At 55.4% G+C, this 17,788-nt stretch overlaps 1 protein-coding gene across 1 annotated transcript; it reads left to right on the top strand.

The window, feature by feature from the left end:
* Positions 1-7,985: 7,985 nt before the first annotated feature.
* On the top strand, positions 7,986-16,993 carry LPIN3 (lipin 3; the record flags this gene model as incomplete). Its single annotated transcript, XM_080354712.1, has 19 exons — positions 7,986-8,177; positions 8,502-8,597; positions 9,351-9,586; positions 9,798-9,905; positions 10,345-10,465; positions 10,636-11,053; positions 11,893-11,992; positions 12,113-12,282; positions 12,365-12,458; positions 12,671-12,740; positions 13,323-13,415; positions 13,878-13,936; positions 14,202-14,328; positions 14,563-14,711; positions 14,870-14,956; positions 15,971-16,123; positions 16,413-16,524; positions 16,617-16,720; positions 16,849-16,993. The coding sequence occupies 19 exons, from the start codon at positions 7,986-7,988 to the stop codon at positions 16,991-16,993; spliced, it is 2,634 nt and encodes an 877-aa protein (XP_080210838.1).
* Positions 16,994-17,788: the final 795 nt, after the last annotated feature.

The following is a 17,788-nucleotide window of genomic DNA, read 5'->3' as shown; positions in this document are numbered from 1 at the left end:
AAAGCCCACTCGTGACCAGCCCCCTTACCCCCCAACTGCGACACGAGTGGGGTCTGCCGCCCCTCAGCTCCCGGAGCAAGCAGCCAGCAAGGGCTGGAAAAAAAGGACTTCCCTTCTTCTAAAGACCCAGAATAAAGAAAAAACCAAAACCAAAACAAAACTGACCGATGTGACGGAGAGGCAGCCGAGTCGCGGGCAGCCCCACGGAGCCGGGCGCTCACCGAGCGGCCGGGCCGGCAGATTTTTAATGTAATTTCTTTGAATGCAAGTTTCAATTTCTGGAGAGCCGATGGCAGCAAAGAGCAGCGCAGCTCGCCGGCTCCCGGCAGGGCTGGGCGGACCGGGGCGGCGGCGGGGCGGGGAGCACACGACACGCGTGTCCCGACCCCCGGGTGGGTGCCCGGCAGGGCGGGGGTGGCCGCGGGAGCGCCTCCCACCCGGCCCCCCGCACCTGCCCGGGCTCCGCGGTCCCCGGGGGAGGTCCCGCGGGACGGGGGGAGCGGGCGCGGGCGGGACCGCGGCACGGCAGCGAGGCGAGGGGCGCGGGACCCTCCCCGCCGCGCCGGGCGCTCGGCACTCACCCGCGGCAGGTCCCCGGGCCGCCGTGGCGGTTCAGCTCGGCGCGGTCCGGCGGAGGCCCCGGCCCCGGCGGCGAGCGCGGGGCGGGCGGGGCGGACGGCGCAGCGGGGCGGCCGGGCGGGCGCCGCCGAGCGCAGGCATCGGCGGGGGGCGGGGGGAACGTGGGGCGGGCGGGCGCGACACACACCGGCATTAGCCAGGCTCCATCGCCGGGGCGGGAGGGGGAGGTGACGTCACGGGGCAGGGCGTGCGCTTGCGCGCGGCGCGCGGGGATCCGGGCACCGGGCAGCGGCACCGGGTCCGGGACCGGGACCGGGCGGGGGGTGCAGCCCCGCACCGGCTGTGTGTTCGCTGTATTCGCTGTAGCGCCTGCACCGGGGCGGGCGGTGAGCGTTTGGACCGGGTGCGTGCACCGGGGAGGCGGCGAGCATTGGGCACATACACTGTGGCGGGTGGCGAGCGTCTGCACCGGTCTCTAGGGAAGACGGCGAGTGCCTGCACCGGACGTCTGCACCGGACACTGGGAAAGGCGGCGAGCGCCTGCACAGGGAGTGGGCACCGGGTGTATGCGCGGGGCAGGGCTGTATCGGGGCTGTGCGGTGGGTGCACGCACCGAGGCGGGGGGGACACCGTGAGCACTGGGTCCGTGCCCCGGGGGGTTCAGCAGGTGCGTGCACTGGCAGGGGTACCGGGCACCCGGGTGCGTGCACCGGATCTATGAGCAGGGTCTGAGCACCGAACACGGGGAAGATGATGGTGAGCGTGCAGCCGGACCCGGGGGAGCATGGCGTGGCCGTGCAGCGGGCACCGAGCGCCGTGGGTGTCCTGTGCGTACGAGGGTCCTGCCCCCCTGCCGCTTCTTGTCACATCACAGCTTTTCGGTGTCCCAGCTCCGCATCTTGGTACAGCCAAGGTGGCTCCTGCCGGCTTAGGGAGCTGAACCGGCTCTGCAGGGTTGGGAGGGGGTGGTGGGTCACGCGTGGGCTGCACGGCCATAACTATGCTTCCCAAGCTGGAGAGATGCTCTTGGGGTGACCAAACTACTGCACCCCAAGGGCTTGGGCAGCATTTAGTGACAGTATGCTATGTCCAGGTCGGGGATCGAACAGAACATAGGCTATTTTTTAAATAAAGTGTGGCTTAGAAACATTGTCTGTCTCGAAATAAGACACCAGCTTTGGACAAAAGATGAAAGATTTTCCAGCTGCCTAAACGTGCACGTCATCCCGCTTGTCCTCGATTTGGAGCTTTGCTCACAGTTACATTGATGTAAATATGATGTCACTTATCTAAAGCTGTTGGCTTTAGAGCGTGGGTCTGGATTTTTGGCAGCTGGGACAAAAAGGCTAAGGGCTCTCAGCAGGTTCAGAGACTTCATTTTTTCAGGACGATTTAGTGCTTGGGGCTATCAGCTCTTCTGGTTTTAGAGCACGGCTGGATTTCTCTGTGAGCCCCGGCTCTTGGGGCCGCAGGACTGTGTGGGAATTGTAGCTTTCTGGTCTTTCTTTTTAAGTAAGCTTGAACCCCTTGTGTTTACGGAAGAAACTTGAACTTTTAACAGTTCAGAGACTAGGAGCCAAATCAGCAGAACATGTTTACGAACCAGAATGGGTGGGTTTTGACCAGTCCTGTGACTGTAATTCAGCTTTTTCAATGCTTGTGATTGGCCACTGAGGGTGGCATTTCCTCCTCTTCAGGCAAAATGGCTTTCCCACCCATTCTATTGCATGCCAGGCCAGTCTGACCTGATCTTTCTGGGAAGGGGAAAGGAAAAAGAAAGCCACCACCACTGCTTTCCTGTCGTGTTGCTGGCTCCAGGGTCGGCATTCACAGCCAGGGCTTGGCCCCCTCCAGGACACCTGAGCCTTGCTCCCTGCGGCTTTCAGGAGATGAGAATTTCACTCCATCCAGCTGTGCTGACTTGGTTTTTCTGCCTCTCTTGTCCTCTTTTGCTGAATCACCCCTTTCACAAGCCTCTGCAGCTCTTTGTTCATCCGGGGAAGGAAATTGGAGCCCCTGCCCGGCCAGCTGAGAGGAGCAGGCAGCCCTGCCAGGCTTCCCCGTGTGCTCCCCCACTCTGCAAAGCTGTCCCTCTGCTGGGAAAAGGGGCCCTGGTAACGGGAAAGCCCTTTCACATCCCAACCTCAGTGGGGAATTCCCTGGAGCGTCCCAGTGGGGGGATGTCAGTCGGGGATGCCAGCCCTGCCAGCAGCAGGAACATGGCTCTGCCTGGCACAGGGACCTTGGACTTCTGGGCTGATTGACAGCTGTCAGTCCCACGTCTGGAGCACACAGGTCAATAAACTCAGTGGCTCTGGCCATCTCTCACCCAGCATCTGGTGCTTGCAGCATCCTGCTGGGTGGCTACAAGGGGCGCACTGCATTCAGGAAAAGGCACCTTTGCATTTTGTGTCACAGCCTTGGATTTTGCCAGCATCTCAGGAGACCCCAGTGTAAGTGGGACACTACTGAAGTTAAAGTACTGGGCAGGCCTGGGGAGAAATGGGCCAGGCTAGTAGCCATTACAAGATGATGCCCCAGAGCATCCTTCTAGTGTGGGAAAGGGAGCAGGAGAATGTGATTCCCTGGCTCAGGGGTGGGAAGAGGATTTAGATGCTGCAGTAAGTGGCTCACGAGGTGGACTTACAGCCATCGAACAGTACTAGTGTCCCTAACTACTGGCTGGGCACTGTGGCTGGAAGGATAGTCCCCATCCCAGCCTCACTTTGCACAGCAAAGTGAGGCCCTTTCCATCAGCTCTGTTCCCCTCTGGTCCTGTAGAACTTCTTGCTCCTCTGCAGCATCTCTGAGCCGAGCTGTGTCAGGTCTCAGCCAGCATGGAGGCAGGCGGCTCGGCTGGCTTCCTGGGTTTCTCTTGCAGCTGGATCATCCATCCTCACTCCAGACATTTCATCCCAGGCCCACAAACAAGCAGGCAGCAAGGGGGGGAATCAAGGAGAGGTGTCCTGAGGGACTGCCAGGCTGCTCAAAGACAAGTTTAAGCAGCTGGGAAAATCCCAGCGAAGTAACGTGATGACCAAGTGAGGAGGCAAAACCCCCACCAGCCCCCGCTTTGGAGGCAGCTGAAGAATTGGCTGTGGCCTGGCTCATTTGCAGCAGCTGTTGAAATACAAAGAAGGGGAAAAACAAGCCTGTCTTTGACACAGCTTATCCCCTTTCCCACCCTGTGACTGAAGATGCGACTTGTTTTTTCTGGGACAGAGGAAAATTTAAGAGTCTCTCGGGCAGCCTGTGCCTGGGGTGCTCCCGACCGCCAAGTGGATGGATGGAGCTTTTCTGGAGAGGCACTGAAAACACTGGGATCATGGCTTCTAGCGCCCTGCGGCTGACGGTGCTGCTGCCCCACGCGGGGCAAAGGCTGCAAACTGGGATGGGAGGAGCGGCAGGGATGCAGGACGAAAGCCGCCAAGACGGAGGCGGCTGTGAGCTTTGCTTTTCCATTGGAATGCAGGGAGCTGAAAATATTGCATCTCGGTTGACTAATAAAAAAAGCCGTCTTGTTTTGCAAAGGCTCATTGCAAACATCTGTGGGTTGTAGAGTGCCCAAAAGGGGGAGAAAAAACCCTCATAATGTTTGAGCAGGCCCTGGGGGGAGGATACAGAGGGTGCAGAGAGATTTTGGGGTGCTCACAGTTACAAGCCCAGGGAGTGATGGATCTGCAGGGCCCACCTTCCAAAAAAAAAAGGTGGGGGGGGAGCAAGAGGAGGTACAAAAAGCAGCTGGCAGCAGCCAAGAATAATTGTATGGCTTTGCAAAAAATTACCATGGCAATTAAAAAGTGCTTTAAGCTTTTTGGAGGAGGAAGAAGGAGAGAAGAGGTAAGTAAAATGCCGTGGGGCTGGATTGCAGAGAAGCACAGAGGAAGGTACAGACATCACCGAGTGTGGCTGTGGTCCAGCTGGGGATCTGCTGCAGGGGTGCTGGGAGACAAGCAAAGCCCAGGGTGTTGGGAGCTGGATGTAAGGGCCAGCGAGGAAAATCAGCTGAGCAAGGAGCACTGGAGGTGAGTGATGGGGAAGCTACTTCTGCAGGGTACCCGAGTGCCAAGTGCTCACCCCTGTGCCCAGAGGATGGGGGCTTGGAGCCACCACAAGGCTGAGCTTGTGCTGGCTTTGCCTTCTCTGCTCAACTGAGGATGCATTCAGATGGCTAAGGAAGAAATGGTGTTCTCTGCTGAAATGTCCATTTTTGACCAGGTACCAGGCATCTGCAGGCTAGATTTGTCCTTGCTTTTGTGTTCCAGCCTTGGGGTTTGCAGAGTGCAAACCACTGCCCTGGGTGAGACCCATTGTGGTGGCATCACTGAGCACTAGTCTAAGATGCCATGACAAGGACAAGACACCTGAGATGTCACATCCCGAGGCGTCTATACTGAGGTTAGAGCGGGCTCCTCCCACCCTGGGTGAGTGTCTGGTGACCTGGCTGTGGGATTTGGTGGCAGCTGCCCACCCCGTGCTGCTCGTGAGCCCCCCTGGGGTGCTGGTGCTACCCGGTGCCAGCCCACCTTCCTTGGGGACCGCAGCTGTGCCCGGCCACCCACAATAGCTGCTTCCAGTCCAATTTCACCCAGGGTTAGAGCTCTCAGAAATATTAAGCTGCTGGAAAACAGGCATTCTTCCTCAGCTGGTTTGTCACAGCCTTTAGGAGAGTTCCCATATTGGGTCTGAGACCTCACGTCTGGGCTGTGCTTGGCACTGTAGGGGCATGGGGAGGTTTCCATACCTCCCACTGCCATCAACTTTACCAGTGTGGTACAGCTGAGGAAACTGAGGCACAGGGAGGTAATGGGGCTTGCCTGGGAATGAGCTGTGGCATTTCTGCAAATCAACTCATCAGCTGTGGCCAACCTGCATGGTTTAGACCCTTCTCCTCAGGGACTAAAAATGTCCTAAGCAACCATCTTCCAGCTTTTACACTTCCCTGCTCTCATAAAGCAACATCAACTCTACAAGTGCAGGGTGGGAGAGCCCTGTGCACATACCAGCAGAGCAACCTTTATCCCTAAAGTGCCACCAACTCTTGTGCAGACCAGGAGCTGCCGCCACGTCACCCCAAAACTCAGCAGAGGGTGCTGGGGAATCACCTTCCCATCTGGACAACTCCAGCCTGGTGGGTCAGGCTGCAGTGGCCTTGTGGGATGCTGGGTTGGAGAAGGAGGGAGGAAGGGTCTGCATCAGTGCAAGGCAGTTGGCAGCTGTGCCCAGAGGTGCTGGAGCAAACCAGCTGGTTGCAATGAGACACAGCTGCTCCATGCAGGTGTAAGCTGCCTCCCCAGATCCACCCTCCAGCCTCCCAGGAGCCCTCATAGGCTCAGCAGAAGGCACGGTATGGGAATTGGGTGCTGTTTGGGAGGCAGGGCCCTCCCCTTGCTCAGGTGAGAGGAAGGAAGTGTTGGGGAGAGGAGGAGCTGAGCGTTCCTTCTGGCAGACAGCAGCTCCTGGGGCTTCTGGGCTGGTTGCACCAAAGTTGAGGAGCTGCTGAGGTCCAGTAGCTGCCCAGGTAATGGGGAAGGTCTTGGGCAGTTTGCAGTGTGGGTGTATAGGGTGGGAAGGGTGTGCTGCTTGTGGGATGGGTCAGGAGCAGAGCAGGCTGCTGTTAGCAAAATATCTGGTGTATTTGGGGAGGGTTTTTAGCTGGAGATGTGGGTGCGAGCTGTGCTGCCTCCATCGGGAGGGGTTGCCCCTCTGCTAGGGCTTCATGGTGAAGGGCCGTGATCCTGCTTTTCCTGTGGCTGAGGTGTGGGAGTGCCCCATTCCTCTATAGGGTTTGTTTGTTGAACGTGGCTTGGTGTCCCTGAGCTGGCTTTGAAAACCCTTTCTCCTGCCCTGTCTACCTATTAATCTTTCTCCAGAGAGAGACCCAAACCAGAGCCGTTCTCTTCCCTCTGTCCCAAGCTCTGGGGCTGAGCAGGCAGATGCCCAGGAAAGGAGCAGCTGTGCAAGGCAAGGGGGCAGGATGTCCCCTAGGGGGGATGCTGGCTCTGCAGAGGGGATGTCACCCTGGCAGGAGATGCTCAGCAGCCTGTTCTGTGTGGCTGCAGCACTGTGTTAAGTCCTTGCACCATGTGCTTACTGTGAAGGTGCCGCTCAGTGTGGGGGTGTGCCTGGGGACTCTTTCTGAACACCATGGGCCATGCAGGTTTCTATGCCCAGGATTTCCCCTATGCACTCTTTAGGTCTGTCTGATGTATGTCCCAGCCAGGAGCCCATCAGTGCTACCCTAGGAGCCTGATTGTTGCTTCTCTCCAAAAATCTCCTCTTCCACAATGAGTTGCCCTCTCCTGCTTGCTGCTGGGCTCTGTGGCACAGCAGGGAAGGCAGCTGGAGGGCTGCCCACCCGACAGCCATGCCCAGGAAAGCTGGGCTCAGCAGGTTGGTGGGTGGCCCCGTGACGCTGGTCCCGCTTGCAGCAGAGCTGATGGAGGCACTGAAGCTTCGAGAGCCAGCTAGGGTTTCCCTGCAGCCTCCCCCGGAGGGGACTTTGGGCTTATTCCTGGCTATCACAGAGAAGTAGGGGGGGACAGGACATGGTGTGGTGTCCCTATGCAGGCCAGCTTCCTGGAAGGCTGGCTGGGAACGAGATGGTGCTGAGCTTGTGCAAAACAGAGCAGGGATTCTGGGTGGCTGCAGGGGCAGAGGGCTTGTCAGGTGGTACCTGCTTGTACTCATTCCTTTGGGTAAGGAATCAACTCTCACCGGTCTCCCCTTGGGTTGCGTGTGTGCTGGGGGCTGTGCTGAGAGCCCCCAGGGACACCATGCCATCAGCTGATCATGCTGCCGGCACAACAGGTTTCCTTTAGTTCATCTGTGGTCCTTCTCAAGTGGTCACTCTGTGTCTTCATCCTGTCCTTGGGGCAAGGGGGAATGTGGGGCTAATGGCTCTGGAAGCTGTGCTTGGTCTCTGCTGTGATGCATGGACACGAAGACCACTGTCCTGCTGATGCCAAGTGCTGAGCAAATGGAGCAAGTAGCTCCTCTGGCACAGGAGCTGGGACCAACACCCCAATGCAGATCTGTGAGAAATACTCCAGGAGTTTCAATGCATTGACCGGGAGACAGCTGGCAGGGGGGGCATTTGTTCTCCCATGGGGCAAGTGAGATGTTGCATCCCAATGGCAAAGATTTCTCTCCTTCAAGCTGGATGCAATAACTGGTGCCCCATCTTCTGTCCTGGTCTCTGGTGCCCACAGAGGCCCTGGCTGATCTCCATCAAGACGCTTCATGCATTTGCCTCAGTTTCCCTAGAGGTTTACCTGTCCTCCTGATGGGGCTGTGTTTGCAGCTGTGAAATGGCTTTCCTTGATAGAATTCATGTTGCACTTAGTTGCTGTAGCCCTTTTTCTGTACCCGAGTATATCTCTCTCTCTCACTTGCAGTCTCAAACAATGAACTATGTGGGGCAGCTTGCTGAGACCGTCTTTGTCACGGTGAAGGAGCTATACCAGGGTCTGAACCCCGCCACCCTGACGGGCTGCATCGATGTGGTCGTGGTGAGACAGCCCGATAACTCCTTCCAGTGCTCCCCATTTCACGTGCGCTTCGGGAAGCTGGGTGTGCTGCGCTCCAAGGAGAAGGTGGTAAGTGATGCCTGTCCTGGGTCTATGCTTCCTCTCTGGTGTCTCCAGACCTAGGAGACCGAACCCACATGTTATGGAAGAACTTTGTTGAAGCAGAATGGGAACCCTGTTGAAAGAGTTGGTTGCTGATTTTTGGAGGGGGTGCCCCTGAACGGAACCCATCCTGTTCCAGGGAGGACTGTTCTTCCTGGGAAAATTGGGAGAGGTCCCTCACCTCAAAGGCTGGGTGACTGTCAGTCCTGCGAGCAACCCCAGCCTGTCCCCTCCCTGTGCACTGATGGGTGGGTGGGCTCAGATGGACAGGCTGCTTCTGCCCCTTGCCAGGTTGACATTGAAATCAATGGGGAGCCTGTGGACCTGCACATGAAGCTGGGTGACAATGGAGAGGCCTTCTTCGTCCAGGAGTCAGAGGAGAATGAGGTTGGTGATGAAGAGGTGCTGCTGGTCTGTGTCCTGCTGTGACCACCTGGAGGTGCAGGCTTGAGGTGAAAGGACCAGGCTTGGACTGCCCTTCTTCCCCAGGGTGACTCCATTATCCCCTCTCACGTTTTGTGTGTCCAGAAAGGTTCCTACTTGAAGGACCTTGCAACCAGTGTGGAGGATCTGAGCACTGGAGCACCCTGAGGGAGCATTAGACCAAATATCTGCATTCCAGGCTGGCCTCCATCAATGGGCATGGCTCCTGGCCAGCCAGGCAGATATCTCAGAGCTGGGGATCTTGTGACAGGGATGGGAAGGAGCCAGATGCTGTGGAAGGCTGCCTGCTGCACTGGGAAGCAGGATGAGACTGGTTGTGGCTTCCAGCGATCTTGGCAGCTTTCTCCCAGGCTGACTTGTGGTTGCTGCAAACTTGGGCTGGGTTTGAGAGCAGGGTCTAGAGCTGGATCCTGTTTGCTGCCTTTGTAATTATGGTCTTGTGGTGCCATCTCCTGCCTGCCTCTCCTTGCCCACGTTGAAGATGTCTTTAGCTTGTGGCTGGGCAGCTCTGCCTTTTAAAAATAATTTTATTCACATGTTGTATGTACAAAACCTTTCCTTTTGAGTCTAACCACAAAACCACCCCCAAGCTGAGAGCTCAGTGGTGTTGGTGGTGAATGTTGCACAGACAAGAGCCATGAGCTGCCAGGAAAGGGTGATGCTGGAGCTGATGTGCTCTTCCCATCCCTGTTGCAGGGCAGCATCCCCTCCCGTCTCTGTACATCCCCCATCCCCATGGAGGAGAGCCCGGAGGATGCTGCTCAGCCCTCTCATGCACAGGAGACCACCAGCGTTGAAGGGACCCTGCGCAAGAAGAGGCGACGCAGGAGGAAGCCCAAGAAGAAGGAGGCTTCAGACTCAGAGTTAGGAGACTGCGAGGAGTCCAAAAGTGAGATGTTTGTGAAGGAGCCGTGCAAGCTGCCAGCCCACAGGTGAGCTGCTTGCTCTGAGGAGAGGGATGCAGTGGGTCAAGCCTCTAGGTGATGCCCAGCAGTACCGAATCACAGGGTGTTTCCAAGTTGGACCCCAACCTCCTGAGGAGTAGAAAGCCAGTGGAAATAGTGAAGTTGGGCATTTCTGGCTTTCCAGGAGAGGAGGCTGGTGCCTGAGAGCAACAGAACTGACCTCTTTTCTCTACTGCAGTGATTCAGTGTATTTCTCCTTTGCTGATCTCTCCAAAGAAGAAACCGGGTTGTTGCAGTCCCCAGAGATGCACCCTTACTCTGATGGGGAACTGGCCTCCATGGACAGGTAACAGACAAAACTGAGGTGATATGCTCGGCTTTGAGAGCAGGGAATGTGCCTTGTGGCTGGGAAGGTGGTAAGGAAAAGGGATTTGGTGGTGTCAGGAGAAGAGGGTTTTCCTGGCTCGATATGGTGTGCCTGAAGGAAAGCTTGGAGCCTATGAGGGACACTTGTGGCTGTGGTCACAGACATAAGAAGCCTGTGTCTACAGGGCTCTCCTATCTCTGCTTCTGAGCTGCTTCTGGACAACTGGTGGCATGGTGGTTTGCTTCCTTGGGCCTCAGCTTCTCATAGGTCTTGCTCGTTTGTGATAGTCTTATGGAGTAGAACTGACTCTGCAGGAAAGCGGTCTTCCAGGGTTCTTGGCACTAAATGTCCATGCAGTGATAGGAAAGCATGGGGCTGCAGGGTAGATGAGGTCCCATATTGCTTTTTCTTCTTGTAGCCCCACCCTGAGCCATCCATCTTCTCCCAAGAGTGACTCTGAGCTGGAGATCAGACCACAGGAGAGTTTTGCTTTAGGGGCTGAATCCCACATGCAGTGGACCTGGGGAAGGCTCCCTCAGGTGAGTCCCTGCTCTTGCTCTTCTCTAGCAGCTGGTGGGAGTGGGGTGTCTGAAAGACCTGTAGCATGTGGAGGCAGCTCTGGCCAGACAGCTTTAGAGGAGTTGTCCTCTTCTACCTGATGCTTTTGGCACCTTCTCTACCTCAAACCTGTTCTTCTGCTTTCTTTGAGGTGAATAAATTGGAACGAGTTGAACCAGCCAAGTCCACAAAGACCATTGGTACTGCAGCAACCACTGTCTCTGCGACACTGGTCGCAACTACCCACTTTGTAGCTACCTCTCAAGGTCTGGGGGGAGATCCAAGCCCAGCAGGACCTCAGGGCATACCTTGTTCCTCAGGTCTATCTGTTGTTGAGCCAAAACCTGCAACTCAGGATGGGAATGACCTCCCCAGGCTGAAGGACATTCCCACTGTGGGGGCAGAGAGCTCGTTGGAGGCCTCTTCAGCCCCACAAGAGAAACAGGAGGGAGGTGGGAGTGTTATGCCAGAGGTGCAGCGAGATGTGGAGCCCTTTGACGGAGCTGCTGCTCTGAGGCAGGTGGACTCGGAGGACCCTGAGCCCCAGCTGGAAATCCAGAGAAGACAAGGTGAGTGGGTGACTGGTGCTGCTGGAAGTGGTGTTTGAGCCCAGAGACTCCTCCAACTTGGATGAGGGGCCGGGTTGTTCATTCAGTGTGACTCCTTGATGATCGCCCTGGGTATTCAAGGTGCAATGTGTTTGGTTTGCCTTCTCCATCTGCTACCAGCTTCTTTGCTTTGAAGAAACATTCCTCAGGTTCCATGTCCCCAGGGAGGGCTTTCTTGAGCTCTCCTGAGCTCCATCCTTGGATGTCTCTGTTTTCACATGCTTAGAAGATTTCTCAGCAGTGTAGACCATATCTTAACTTCAAGTGCCTGGCAGCACCTGGCCTGACTGGTGTCTTTGTCCTGAGTGCACCAAATCAGGTGGAAAATCATCCAGAGCAAAGCATGCATATGTCTCCCTTGACAGTGTATTTAAGGAGTCTTGTGTGGTTACCTGTCCTAACCAGCCTCACTTTTCCAGCCAGCATAAATTCAGAACAAAACTGTCTCACTGAAAAAGGGACATTTGGGATTCCTCATTATACAACAAGGGGGATCACAATGTGTTATCTTGCATGGTGTTAACTTCAAATGACACCTTCAGATTGTCACAGAGGCACATAGGCAGGACTTTGGCTTGTCCTCTGTGTCCTCTTGGCACATGATCTCATGCCAATGCAAGTGTCTCAAGGTACTTTTGTTGCTGTTGATTTAAGGCAGCTTTTCAGGTAGGAAAAGAGAGATCCTCTTTATCTGAGATATGAATATGACACAGGAAAATGCTATTAGCTTTCTCACTAGATGCTGAAGTGGTTGGGAAGGGGATTCAGCTAAGCTCTCTTCCTTCTGTCTGTGCATTGAGGATCCATCAAAAGAAGTCCTCACCTGGGTCCCAGTGACGTTTATCTAGAAGACCTCTCCAACATGGACAAGGAGCAGGTGGCTCTCTATTTCCCCAGGAGGTATGGATTGCCCCAGCTGGCCAAGCTCAGACCTTCCTGAGCAATTCCCTTACAGCAAAGCATGGAGGTATGTCTTAAGCCATTGCCTGATGTCACTCCTGTTTCTTCTCTTGCTGGTAGTGACATGGAGCAGAGCTCAAAGCCTGTGGCAGACCCCAGCAACCCTCTGTGTGTCCAGCTGCCACCTGATTTGGCCACCGAGATCCCCATGGATTCTGACTCTGATTTGATGCCCGCAATTGCCCTGTCGCTGTGTGGAGGCCTGGGGGGCAGCAGACAGATCTCTCGTGGTAGGTGGGAGGGGATGGGGAATATGCTGTCCTGAAACTCATTATGTACACCAGTGCCATGACACAACTTTTGTCTCATCAGAGAAGTTCATAGAGCACATGATCTCCTACCAGCAGTTTGCTGAAAATCCAGGACTCATCTATGATCCGAACCTGGTGATACTGATCAACAAGAAGTGAGTGGCCTATTCTTCTTGCTGCTTCATCCCAAGATGACCACTGTTGCCCCTTTGTCCATGCAGAAACACTTTCTGGGAAGGAGTCACACTCCTGCAGGAATGATTATATGTTGTGGGATGGGACCTTCTGGCCATGCTGCAGGATGGCAATCTGGAAACACCCCTCGCTCTAGGGGCAGTGGTGTTCCCATCCCTCTTGCTTTTTCCAGGTATTACAACTGGGCAGTGGCTGCTCCCATGATCCTGTCCCTGCAGGCTTTCCAGAGGAACATTCCTGAGGTGAGTGGCACAACTCATTTACTGGCCACGCTTCTCAGCAGGGCTTGACGAGTGCAGTGGGGCTGCGGGAGGCCAAGCTGCCCATCTGGGGCTTTGTGGGCAGTGCGGGGCAAAGCTGAATGTCACTCCAGCCCACAAACCCTGAGGTCTGTCCTTTCCCCATGAGGTACCTCAGGGTGGCTTTTAGAGACCTGGGTACCACTGATTCCTGGAGAGCAGAGGTGTTTTTTTTTCTTGTCAAAAAAACTCCTACTTTGATGTTTGTATCTTTGCAAGGCTTTGCAGAGCCAGGAGCCCTGGTAGTGTGGGACCACATGAGTCTGCTCCAGTGCTTTGTACACCTGGCTGGGATTGTATGGAATAAGGCATCCAGATCTTTTTTTTTCAAGCTGCATGAGGGGAACAAGTCATTGTACCCTTCACACCAAAACCATCTCAGCTCACAATGTGGCAGGAGTCACACATCCTGTGAATAATTTTGCAAAGGAAACCCGTCCTGGACAAGGGTGTCCTTAGCCTGTTGGCAGCTGAGCCTTCCTGGGCTGAGCACTGACTTCATCCTGTGTTCTGCCATGTTCACAGAGCACCATCAACCAGCTGGTAAAGGAGAAGATGCCCAAGAAAGGCAGCAGGTGGTGGTTCTCCTGGAGGAGGAAAGAATTCCAAGCAGAGGAGGTGTTTGCAGTGGTGACTGTGACAACCATGTTCCCAGGGCGCAGGAGTCATTCTGGTGGCTGGCAGGGGTGGGGGTAGGAGAGCAGCAGGGTCCTAGAGATGGCCTGAGTACAAGGGCAGACAGAGGGACCTGTTTGCAAGGTGACTTCTTAAGGTTACTGCTGTCCCCTCAGGTCTGTTAGTGCCTGGGCAGCAGAACAATGCCTGGCAATGCAGTAATGTGGACTTTGTAATGGTGACACTTCTTGCCAACTGCCCCTCATGCCACCGCCCAGGTAGCACATGTCATTGCTGGTCTCCATGACACCAGGTTGTGGTTCCTCTTCCATGGGGCAATGCCCTCATGAAGGCGGGGAGTGCATTGCCATCTCTCTTCTGGTATGGCTGCTCTGGGTGGCAGGGAATCCAAGCAGCTCCTGCTCTTGGCACCAAGGTGCTGATGGCCCCACTCTCTGCCCACAGCAGCTGAGGCCAGGGAAAGCCAACGTGGAAATGCTGCAGTCCAGCTCTGCTCAGCAGGGGTGAGTGCCTCCCTCCCAGGCTGCCTTTAGGAGTCTGTGTGTGTTCTTGATCTCTCCTTCTTCTAAGTGACCAGTTATTCCCAAGTCTACCTAAATGTTATGGCAGAAAGTTCAGTTAAGGCTCTGGCTGAACCCAGCCAAGCTCCTCCATGACTGTTTCCTGGTGGGTGGGTTGTCCTGGGGCCCTTCCAGATATCCCTGGTGCTCATGGGGAAAACCATAGTCTGCAGAATAAAGCTAATCTGCTCTTCCATTCCTTGTGTAGGCAGGAGGGGGCATCATCCAGTGATGATGAGCCCCTGCACCCTGGGGACATGTTAGCAGCAGACACTCCTGCACAGAAATCTCTGCCAACTTACAAGAAATCCTTGCGGCTCTCCTCCGAACAAATCGTATGTCCTTTACTCCTCCTCCTTCACTGCCTGTTTGTGCATGTAGGGGTGAGACAACCCTTAAACAGAGATGTCACTACTCCTCACCTCAGGTGTTTTTTAGGACATCTGAGTATTTTGCCCTGGGTGGCCGCCCTGGGGTGTCTGGCCTGGCCAGGTGGCAGTCTGGGCTCTGGCAAGCCTTGGAGTGGCATGAAGCTGGTGTGTACCACTTGTGTTCCCTCTCTGCCCCAGGGAAGGCTGAATCTGCAGGATGGCCCCAACGAGGTGGCATTCAGCGTGACAACTCAGTACCAGGGCACATGCCGCTGTGAGGCCACTATCTACCTGTGGAACTGGGATGACAAGGTGGTGATCTCGGACATCGATGGCACCATCACCAAGTAAAGGGTCTTTTTCCCACCCCATGCCCCTTAACCCCCAGTTAGGGGAAAGTGCCTTTTAAAGGCTTGTGTTAGCAGCCAGGAGGGACCACAAACCCCATTGCCTTCCTGATTTGCATCAGGTTGGATCATCCTAACCTGGTCTCCTTTTCTTCTAGGTCAGATGCTCTTGGCCACATTTTGCCACATCTGGGAAAAGACTGGACTCATCAGGGGATTGCTAAGCTCTTCCACAAAATCCACCTGTAGGTATAGGGGAACTGGGAGGATGATGGAGGAGAGGCTGAGTGGGGGCCACAGTCAGGGTCCTTACAAATGCTGGTCAAAACAGCCTCATTTTCTGCTGTCAGTGATGGCTGATGCTTGCTGTGCTGTCTGGCTAATGCTTTGGGGTGAAAGCCGATGTTTGTGTTGCCTTCCCTGGGAGGAGAGTGTGTTGGTGGAGGCTTTAATGGGGAGATGTAGCTGAGAACTGAAGGAGATGAGATGTCATGAGATCACACCTGAGAGGCCAGAGGCACAGCTGTGTGCCCTCGGGTCACTGTGCAGCAGTGGCACGGGGGTCTGCCCAGCATTTGGATACCAGTTGCTTCTCTGGGTGCCCCCCTACCCCCAGGTGCCATGTTGTCCTCAACACCCAATGGAAGCTGGCAGCAGGTCCCCGAGGAGCCCGACCTTCCGCTCTCGGCACCCGTGGCCGCTAAGAGGCACTGTGGGCCCGCGGATGGCTCGTCCTGGCGCCGGGGGGGCTGCGGGGCTCCCGCTGACCGCGGGACTTGGGGGCTGCGGGGTTGAGACTGTCCTCGCTGACACCCCGGCTGCCTCTTGTCACTTCCCAGCCCGCAAGAGCATCGTCCCCAAGCTGCCCATCCCACTGTGCTGGCTGCTGGGGGGCTGTGGCACCGTGTCCAGCCACATGCAGCCTGAAAGGGGATGAGAAGGGTGCTGGCCTGGGTGTCTTGCTGGGGTGCATGGGGACTAAGCAGCAAAGGGCACTTTGCAGATGAGAGTCCAGCTGCTGAGAGGGACCTGGAGGGTGGTATGGGGTTCCCCCCTCCAGTGCTGCTCCCCAGCAGCAAGGTGGGTAGGGATTTGTTTTAGCCTGTACATCAGTCATGTTGTTTGGGAAGCCACCCTGCCTGCTGAAGGGGTGCACAGGTTTGGGCTTAGGCCAGATGTTAATCCTCCTCCTCCTCTTTAGAGGAGCAGGAGGATGCTTTGTGCAGGGCACAGCTCAAAGCTCCCTGTGCTCTCTCTAGGAATGGCTACAAGTTCCTCTACTGCTCGGCCAGAGCCATCGGCATGGCACACATCACCAAGGGCTACCTCAAATGGGTCAATGAGCAAGGCTGTGCCCTCCCCAGGGGCCCCATCCTGCTTGCCCCCAGCAGCCTCTTCTCTGCCTTCCACAGGTACAACGTTTTCTCTTCCTCCCCAGCCCTGCACCTCCTGTGTCCCTGGGGACACCACCCCCTTCTCAGCTTGATGCTGAGGGATGTCACGACCTTAATCTGCTTCTGGCCTCCTTGGTGCAGGATGTCTTTCATGGGAGGCAGTAGGGGAACTGCCTGCCCACCCTGGGGCTTTATGGTGAAGCTCCTGCAATGCACAAAATAACTTTTGTCCTTCAAATCACTTCTGAAGGCAGTGCTGGCCAGCCAATGCCTCTGACTTCTGCTCTGTGCATGTCTTGTGCTGCAGGGAGGTGATTGAGAAGAAGCCAGAGGTGTTCAAGATCGCCTGCTTGATGGACATCCAAAAGCTGTTTGCTACGAAGCTGCCCTTCTACGCAGCCTTTGGAAACAGAGCCAGCGTGAGTGGGTCTCCCAGGGAGGAGGGAGGGTTGGGGCTGGGGGTGGTGTTGCCTTCCCACAGCTCTCACCCTTGCTGCCCTTCCTTGGGTAGGATGTCTACGCTTACAAGCAAGTGGGCCTGCCGGAGAGCCGCATATTCACAGTCAACCCCAAGGGAGAGCTGATCCAGGAGCTCACAAAGAACCACAAGTCTACGTAAGTGACCTGCTTGTTCCTTGCCACCTCTGGGTTAACCTGGCTTTATCCCAGAGAAGTATTTCATGGGGTAGAAAAGCAAACAAACCCCCAGTGACCCCACTGCAACTTCTTTCTTCCCCCCACAGATATGAGCGGCTGTCAGAGCTGGTGGAGCTGATCTTCCCTCCCCTGGAGCAGAGCGGGAGCGTTGCTCTGGTGTGTCCAGAGTACAGTCACTTTGCCTACTGGAGACCTCCGCTGCCTGCTGTTGACTTGGGTGTCTTCTCCTGACCCCGTTACCTGTGGAGACCTGTCCCAGGGCTCTCCTGTACATCCTCTGCCAGGACTGGATCCTCCAGGTGCATCTCCTCTTCCCTGGTTGCTGCTCAGGCATTTTGCACTTCTAATACGGTTCATGTTCTGTACTAGGAACACCCCTTCTCTGAAACCAAAGGGGGATAAGAGAGGGCTCTGACTCTACAAAAACTCCATTTACTAAATGGAAATTCCTATGAGATGGGTCTTTTCTCAGTGCTCTTAACACCTTTAAAGCCTGGCTCTTCTTTAAAGGTGGGGGTGAGTCACTGTCTTATTTATTGATGAGCCTCTGGCATAGCTATTTCTACCTCTGGTATGACCAGTGTTCCTAGACAGTCCAGTTACCTCCAGTTTGGTAGCTGATGGAGTGAAGCTGTCCCATGGTTTAACAACTGATTAAGGTGGATGGAAGCTGTTTGGGATTTTGAGTTTTCTTCACTACTATTAATTAAAAGCAATAACTAATAAACAGTGCCTTAATCCAGGCTGCCTCTGTAGCCCTGTGCATGGAAGTGGGAGCCAAGCTCTGTGTCCTTTTACAAACCTGTCTGGGTTTATCCTGCTGAAGTGTCCTTCCCAGGGGATCTGCCATTGGTGGAGATGGGGGCAGGACCTGCAGCTTCTTTGGCCTGTGAAGCAGCTGCACTAGAAAAGGACTTTTTAATTTACTTTTTAAATTTTTGTCTACTATCTTCAGGTAATGTTGCACAATTGGTCTAATACAGGAAGCATTCTGTGTGTGCATTGGGGTGAATATCTCCTGTGCCA

Source organism: Nesoenas mayeri (assembly GCF_963082525.1).
Source record: "Nesoenas mayeri genome assembly, chromosome: 16".
NCBI lineage: Eukaryota > Metazoa > Chordata > Aves > Columbiformes > Columbidae > Nesoenas > Nesoenas mayeri.
The sequence above is the reverse complement of the archived record's forward strand: the minus strand, read 5'-3'. Positions and strand labels throughout refer to the sequence as shown.